Genomic DNA, 9,069 nt, shown 5'->3' on the forward strand with positions numbered 1-9,069 from the left:
CATCAACATAGAGGGTCTCCTTCTCCTTTTTCTTGTCGTTGATCATGATCCCCTTTCCCTTAGGATCCATCTCTTCGAGCGGTTAGTCCCTTGATGAAGAGAACGACTCTGATACCAATTGAGAGCACCTAGAGGGGGGTGAATAAGTGATCCTGTAAAAACAGCTTAACAACACAAACTTGGAATAATATTAGATTAGTGAAAGTAAAGTCCAAGTTCAAGAGAGAAGTACAAGCGAAGTAAACTTCTTCACTTAATTGCTCTCCACAATATGAGTATTAAACTTAGAGCAATTATGCAAGTAAAGTGAATGTAGATAGAGAGAATCGCACAAGAATAAAGACAAGTGACACATCGATTTTTATCACGTGGTTCGGTCAAGTAGAATACTTGCCTACTCCACGTTGTGGCGTCCCAACGGACGAGGGTTGCACTCAACCACTTTCAAGTGATCCAAAGATCGACTTGAATACCACGGTTCTCTTTATCTCAACAATACCCCTTTGTGAGAAATCTCCACACTTTAGAGTCTCTCACACCTTACACAAAAGATCTCGAATGAGCACAGAAGTAAGGAGGAAATAGCAACACACACAAGAGCGAGAGTTGCAGCACCAACATACACACAAGACAAGAACGAGCACACGAAAGCAGCACAACGGAGTTACAGCTTAGAAAAGTGCTCGAATCTCTATCACAATGAAACAGATGCGTGAATGCGAAGTCTCAGCGTCTTAGAATGTTCAAGGGGTGCTTGGTCTACTGCTCCATGCGCCTATGGGTCCCTTTTATAGCCCCAAGGCAGCTAGGAGCTGTTGGAGCTCCAATTAGAAGGCCATAGTTGCCTTCTGTGTGTGGGCGCACCGGACAGTCCGGTGCACCACCGGACAGTGAACAACGCGCGATTTCCTTCCTTTTCTGGCGAAGCCGATCGTTGCAACCATAGTTCTCGTGGCACACCGGACAGTCCGGTGTGACCTTCCTACTGTTGGTGAAGTCCACGTGTCGCCCACTGATCGCGCGACCGACCGTTGGCGTGGGTGCGACTGACTCACCGGACAGTCCGGTGCACACCAGACAGTCGGATGAATTATAGCCGCGACAAGCTGAGTTTTTCCCGAGAGCAGCCAGTTCGCCGGGCGCGCCAACCTGAGCACCGGACAGTCCGGTGCACCGCAGGCTGGTGCAAGTTTGGCTAGACATAGCCAAACTTCTCCAATCCGTTTTTTATTTGACAAGGTTCCTAGCACTTAGAAGAATATGTTGGTGCCAAAAATAATTCACTAAGGATAGAGTCATACCTTGATTCTTCATTTGCATATCTTTGACATTTAGCACAAAACAATGTGTGTTAAGCATCTAATCACCAAAACGTTTATAGAAATGGCCCAATGGCACATTTCCCTTTCACAATTGTTAGTCCAAACCTATTAATGCTAATGAAAGTTAGTACATGCGATACAAAATGTAGTTCAATCCTAATGGATCTAAAATCATAACAATGTAACAAATACATACCCTCTATTTTCCTCATGTATTGTTCCAAATGATTTATCCCTGAGTATAGCACCATTTTCTGGCTTGTGATAGTATTGTCATTCTAGACAATGTACGTGTAGGCCACCCCTGTTAGATGTGACGTCGACTATGGATGCCTCCATCGTGTCGCAACTCCAACAAATACAGATGAAAATCACCAACCATGGTACATCCTCAGGGCATGTATAACCCTGAGACCATTGATTGTTTTTAAGTACAAAAGACAACTAAGAGAATGCATGATACAACTGTGAACCTCTAGATCATAAATACCGCTCAGAGATAAATTGTATGGAAAATTGTATAGAGATAAACTCTTCACGAAGTGACCTTCTCTTGTACTTTTACAACTAAGCCCTAAATACCTCTCAAGTGCCCCATATAGATTAGGGTTGGTTGTATGCCCTCAATACGGATGAAACCACCACCAAATTTTGTACGACGACTACGGCTCGAGAGGAGTGGGCCAGTGGACCCGCATGTACTTGGACCCCTTATGATTATTAGGATTAGTGATCTTGACGATGTTGCCGCCTGCGAGCTTGATGGTGGCGTCAACAACCCTTAAGTCATTGATCACGCACTTGCGCCTTCGCCGTATAGTGATGTTGTCGACGCGATAGAATTGAAGGAGCTCGACTGGGAGGGAGGAGAACAAAGAGGGTCAATATGGCCATTTCAGGAGGCGAGAAATAAAAAATAGAAATAACTAAAATGAGATCGAAGTATTATTTGGATAATATTCTTTAATAAGTAAATTCCATTCTAATAACTGTAAATTAAACATAGACTAATTAAACTATTATGGTTTTATATAAAATATGTTTGTATACAACTATTTGCCATATGAGAGACATTTATATGATATATTTTTACTATATGGGAGTGAGACGAAGAGTGTATTATAAGTTGCAGAGTAGAAACATAGACTATTGATACATAAATCATTTTCTACCTCTCATCCTATGAATTCGGGATAGTCATATATCTAGACTTTGGAAAATAGTGGAATGTCAAATTCTAAACCAAATAACCTACTTTAATAAGTAAATTTCAATTCCTTTAAAATAAAGGATCCAATGCCTATAGATAGAAACAAAAAAGTTATTAACAACACAAGTGCTATGATAGAGGAAAAAAGCTCGAGCGAGAGTGTGCTGCAAGACCCGACTCCTCCCTTGTCCCCATTCATAGCAGTCATATCACGATCGGGATTTGAGAGGTATAGAGATGAGAACGAGTTTGAAACCCGCTGATAGAGTTTACAAATCCATATTTATTGGTTTAATATTAAATTAGCACTCGTATCCGCTACCCACATGTGTCATAAAACCACATATACACTCGCGAACACATAATTACATATATATATTTCATCTTTGTACATATATAATTACATGTGTATATAAATATACATATCTAAATATGTATTATATATACACATGTATACATATATCCAATATGGGTATACGGGTTTACAACATGGTACATAGTTTTCATAACCGTGAGAAAAATCTAATCGAATCAAGAATCAAACCCGCACAGTAGAAACTCACGCCTAAAACTACATGGTATAGTTTTTTTACCTACTAACACGTAGGTAAAGGCCGCTGGTTTTTAAGACGCTGCAGATGCAGTCGTCGAGCTAACAAGCAGCCGGACAAGGTGAAATGTTCCCGTTAACATCCCTTGAGGCCTACACTAGGCAGCACACCAAATGGGGCGACCGCCCTGCCGCCGGGGAGCATTCAATCGTCGGCGGCACACCATCCCCCATTCTTCCCGTTCCCCAACGTGAAGTGGCACCATGGTCGCCACTCGCCACGCGCTCGCCGCAGGAGCAGGAGCAGCGACTGCGGGCCAGCCAGCCTCCGGTTGGGTAGCTGTTCTGCGCAACAGCCCGAGGGCGCGGATGGAGGAGGGACCAAACAGGAGCGGAGGGGAAGGCAGGCGGTACAACTGATGAGCGGGTGAGTGTGCTTTCTCTCTCTTAATTAAGCATCGTCAGTATTATGAGATGAGGTTGGACTGATCATGGTTCCTCATTGCATAACTTTTTTTCCTTTTGAGTTTTGTTTATGGATCTACTCCGAATCTTGCGCTTCTGTGATATGTTCCGAACGGAATATGCACGCCAAGAAGTAAGAATGGGGGTTATCCCAGGGGGGATTGGTTTTAAGGACTTCGATTGAAAACTTGGGCTGTGAAAACTGCAGAGACTGTCAAAATAATACGAGCATAGTAGGCGAAAACAGCAGTAATGATCCCAAGTTTTTTTAGCAAAACATATAGTGAACAATTGCCATTTGTGCTCAACCAACTTATTTCTCACAAGCAAAACTGCAGTATGCTTTTACATATCTCTGAGGGAGGGGCATCAAACGTTATGCTTGCCAATGAGTGTATTGGAAGTGAGATCCTTCCTTCCTTGAGATTTTGACTCCTCTGTTGCTTTTATTTTCTGTGCCGCACATCATGATATTTAGTCTTTGACTCCTTTGCTTTGCATACTGTACAGTCTCGAGTAAACACCATCTTTTGCCGAGATTAATGCTTCATGGCTTCCCAATTCAACCACCTGACCTTTATCCATCACGACAATCACCTCTGCACTCGTGATTGTGGACAATCTATGTGCAATCGTGATGCTTGTGATCTTGCTTGAAAGCTCGCCATTGTTTCTCCACTCTTTTGCTACCAGGGAGCTCATCACCACCATCTCAGATTGGCCATCTAGAGCGCTCGTCGCCTCGTCCAGTAGCATTATGGTGGGCCTCTTTAGTATAGCTCTTGCAATGGCGATCCGCTGCTTCTGACCTCCGGAAAGCTGACTTCCTTTGTCCCCAACCACAGTGTCATATCCATTTGACAGGCCACTGATGAACTCATGGATGTTTGCCTCCATTGCAGCCGCAACTATTTCTGATTCTGATGCACCTTCATTTCCGTAGCTAATGTTCTCTCTAATAGACAAGTTGAACAACATTGGCTCTTGCTGCACTAGTCCTATGTGCTTTCTCAGGTATCTCAGATTGTAGTCCCGGATATCCTTATCGTTCACAAGCACCCGTCCTTCGCAAGGATCATAGAATCTTAGCAGAAGAGCCAACACTGTGGTTTTTCCTGAACCACTTGGGCCTACCAATGCCACCTGTTGCCCTGGTTCAATATCTAGATTGAAGCCATCTAGTATGATCACTTCTGGCCTTGAGGGGTAGCTGAAACTGACATCTTGAAACACAATGTCACCTGCTAATCTTTCTTCAGAATGCACTTCTGGAACATCCGGTACAATCTGTGTTTCTCTGTCAAGTATGTCAAGTGCAGGGTCTAATACTGTGATAGCGGACAAGACTAGAGGGATCAAGGACCATAGCTCTGTGATGGAAGATATTGTCATTGCAAACGCTTGGTACGATCGTACACAGTCTTTGAATGATGATAGGTTCTTATCAAGTAGCATGATAGTGAAACTCAATGCGATGGCATGTGTCATATGCCACAAGCAGAGGGAAGTCCCTTGTACTAAACCATACTTGATGCTTTCTACTTTGCTTGTACGCATTGGTTCTTGGAGTGATAAGTCTGCTTTCTTTAGTATTTCGTCTTCCTGAACAAACGATGCCACTGTACGAATGTTGCTGACAGCCTCTGAAGTGAGGGAAATTAACTCCCGGTGAGATGCAGAGAAGTCAGTGGCAAAACCTTTTGCTGACCTGACTTGTACAAGGCCAGCAAAGAAATGGAATGGCATCAAAGTCCATGCAACAAGACCCATCCTCCAGTTCACTACTGTGCTCAACACTGTGGCTATCAAAATTGAAGAGATACACTGGACAATGAGAGACATCCGATCAGATATGATGGTTTTAATCATGGAGGTGTCACCGACAATACGTGAGGTTAGAAAGCCGACACTGTTCTTTGGTTGTTCAAACCAACCTATTTCATTCCGAAGAATGACTGTGTTCATTGAAGAGAAATGGTGTTATGATTCCGAATAATAACATATCATATTTTTCTTTATTAATTGCAATTGTGAGATACACAAAGTTATGGTCGTCAACAAACCTGAAAAGAGGGCCTCCCTTAGGTTATTTGTTGCCCTTTCACCAACTAGGCCATATATATAGTGCTGGAACATGTTACTGAAAAACGTGAGCAGTCCAATGAGGAATAAAATTACTGAGTACGTGCTGACTATACTCTTTGCATCTGGTTTAATGTATGCTACGCCAACTGTCATGATGTAGAAAGCAAATACAGGCCTTGAGATCCCAGAGATTGCTGCTGCTATGGAGCCCAGCAGAACCTTCTCCGGGAGCAGTTTAAAAGTTCTAAGGAATATTCTATAGAAAGTTGATGTTCTCTTTCTGATTGCTTGCTTTGGTTGCTCGGTCAGTTCTAGTGTTTTTTCTTGTTCACTAGAAGTGAATGATAGTTTGTTGTAAATTCCTTCTTGTGATTCTTCTTTTTCCTTTTCTTCTTTGACCTCATCAACAAATCTGTTTTACCAATCAAAATAAGCAAGTGAGTAGAATGTACACCAGTTCCATGTAAACCAAGTTAGGTATCATCGATCTAGTTGCAGAAGAGCGTATTCTCATTGTTACATTGTTGCATTTTCAGCACAATGCCATAATGGATTCAATGGGAGAACATTTTACAATGTGGAAAGAAGTGGACAATTGATTGCATCTACCTTGTCTTGCTCTTGCCAGAATCCTTCTCCAGATTTTGCATACTGCATACGCTTGAGTAGAATGCACTTTTCTCCAGCAATTCTTCATGTGTTCCAGATTGAGCCACTGTTCCATTCTCCACGAGAACGATCTTGTCTGCACCTATGATTGTTGACATTCTGTGGGCAATCAAGATAACTGTCCTTCCTTGCATAGCTATGTCAAGAGCTTCCTGAACTGTCTTCTCAGATTCAGAATCAAGTGCACTTGTCGCCTCATCAAGAAGTAGAATTGGTGGATCTTTTAGAATGGCTCTTGCAATTGCTATTCTTTGTTTCTGACCTCCTGATAATTGCAAACCTCTTTCTCCTACCTGTATTTGTTGTATGAAAGAAGCAACGATTGTTATTTTCTATTTCTAGAATGTAACAAAAAATTATGAAAATTAATAAAAAGCATACACAACATATTGCTTCTTCACATGATTTCTTGGTACTGAGCTTCCCAGTTGACAACAAAATCAGTTTTTCAACTTAATTTCGCTGACTATTAAATATATTAATATTTGATATAGTTTCATCCACGACTATGGAAAAAAAAGAAAGGAGGTTCCTGAGGTGTTCAATGGTCCTTGCTTAAATAACATAAAATCTCACCTCAGTTGCATATTGGTTTGGAAGATTGGATATAAAAGAGTGCACATTAGCTGTTTTGGCTGCTTCAATTATCTCTTCATCAGTTGCATCAATTTTGCCAATTCTCAAGTTGTCCATGATGGTACCTGAAAATAGCGATGGCTCTTGGGAGACTGAACCTATATTTGTCCGCAGGAACTTCAGGTCGAGTGTTTTAATGTCTTGGCCATCAATGAGAACCACACCTGCGATTTATAACAACTTACTGACATAAACATTTTTGCAAGACAACCAGCAGACACAATATTTGATTGTTATATTTGATGCATATATTGCACAATATAATGTTACCTGACATAGGATCGTAGAACCTTTGAACCAGAGAAATCACTGTGCTCTTTCCACATCCACTGCTCCCCACAAGAGCTAAAATATTGCCTGCCTGTATAGCCAGTGAGAAACCTTGGAGAACTGGCTTATCCTCACGCGATGGATATGTGAAGTGCACCTCCCGTATTTCTATATCTCCAGTGACCTTTTCCAAGAATTTTCCCTTCGATTCGTAGCTTATTGCTGGAGTTCTTTTGATGACCTTAAACACTTCTTTCCCAGCAACTTTGGCTTGGCTGAAGGCCTGCAGATCTGGCGCTGCATTTGATATATATCTGGATCACAGGCAACTATATAGGGTCAGTATTATATATTCGAATATCCTAAACACAGGACAATCATGCAATATCCTACATTGTTGAAAAGGAGATTTCTCAGTATTACATTGCACCGGAGAGGACATTAATGACGGCTGCAATCGTTTCACCAGGTTTTGCTTTTCCTTCAGTCACAGCAACCGCTCCAACCCAGATTACCAGTGAATACGAACAGAATGTTGCGATCTGCAACATTCCCAAACCTAGACCTTTCACCATCGACTCTTTCTTGCTTAACGCGTATTGACTATCCATGCAATTGCTAAAGGATTTGATAGCTGACTTTTCTCCAACGAATGAGAATACGGTCTTTATATGTGCAAGATTCTGTGGACAAATAATAGTTCACATACGAATATACGATCACAAATTCAGTGTTAAACCTGCTTAACTTTAACATGGCATTCATTTGCACAGGTACCTGTTCTACGATAGCGGTCGCTTCAGACACGAAAGATGTTCTTGCGAGGGACATGCTGATCATCGCCTTCGAGTAAGATGCTCCAACCATGAGGAGCATAGGCACAACTAGCAGGGAGAGCAGGCCGACCTCCCAACAGCACGCGAAGGCAACAATGATAGCAACTAAGAACGTGGAGAAGTTTGACATGAAGTGACCCATCTGGAGAAAGCAATGATAAGCCAAACTTTTAAGATCTCTGTTATCATCGAGCAGTTTTTTTTTTTTGTTTTTTTGGGGGTACTTCTTCTCTTTGGTTAGTTAGTGACTCTTGCAAGTGACATGTTATGAGGAGGCCGGACGAGGAAAATCAATTACCTTTTCACCAATTGCGTCTTGTATGACACTCATGTGGTTGGTTGCCCCAGCCATGATACTTGCAGTGGTTAAGTCGGTGTCGAAGGCTCCGATATCTTGGCTGAGCACTGATCTCAGATATGCTATCCGCATGCGTGTCATCTGCCTCTGGCTTGTATACATCCAGCTTGCGGTTTCTGAAATGCATGGTGATAATCTAGAGCTTCTCTATGAAATCGGTCAAGCTAGCATAAGATGTTTTGAACTTGACCCCACTCACCAATCATCCCACCAGGAAGGGTAACAACTGCTAACATCCACATATACGGAATCAACTGCAAATTAACAGGAACATTTGCACTGTCGTACGTTAGTGGAACAACAACAACACTGAAACCAATCAACAGAACCGGATGTCATCTAATCTAACAGGGTAGTTCGAAAAAAGAAAGAAAGAACCTTAGTGAGTTCATGGACCGTGGCCTCGTTGTCGCCCATGTTGCTCCCGACAACGTCGAGAGTCTTCCCCAGTATGTAGTACGACATGGAAGGCCCCATGCCATGCACGAAGGAGCCCACGGTCCCCGACACCATGAGCAGCCAGTCCAGCGCGTCCGCGTAGCGAAGCAGGCCGAAGAAGGGGAACGATCCGCCGTCCTCGGCCGCTGCCGCTGCCGCGCTTTGCTTGCCATCTGCGACGATGCTACTAGGTTCTTCAGAGGGTTTGTCGTCCTTCTTCCCTTGGATGG

At 42.7% G+C, this 9,069-nt stretch overlaps 1 protein-coding gene and 1 long non-coding RNA gene across 2 annotated transcripts; one reads left to right on the plus strand and one right to left on the minus strand.

The window, feature by feature from the left end:
* The first annotated feature begins 3,134 nt into the window (after positions 1 to 3,134).
* LOC109946015 (uncharacterized) lies at positions 3,135 to 8,466 on the plus strand. The gene is made up of 2 exons (XR_002269059.3): positions 3,135 to 3,509; positions 7,981 to 8,466. It is a non-coding gene; the product is annotated as an uncharacterized lncRNA (long non-coding RNA).
* On the minus strand, positions 3,559 to 5,611 carry LOC103655210 (ABC transporter B family member 14). The gene has a single exon (XM_020552515.2). The coding sequence runs from the start codon at positions 5,510 to 5,512 to the stop codon at positions 4,022 to 4,024; it is 1,491 nt and encodes a 496-aa protein (XP_020408104.1). The 5' UTR covers positions 5,513 to 5,611; the 3' UTR covers positions 3,559 to 4,021.
* Positions 8,467 to 9,069: the final 603 nt, after the last annotated feature.

This window comes from Zea mays, chromosome 4 (assembly GCF_902167145.1).
Source record: "Zea mays cultivar B73 chromosome 4, Zm-B73-REFERENCE-NAM-5.0, whole genome shotgun sequence".
NCBI lineage: Eukaryota > Viridiplantae > Streptophyta > Magnoliopsida > Poales > Poaceae > Zea > Zea mays.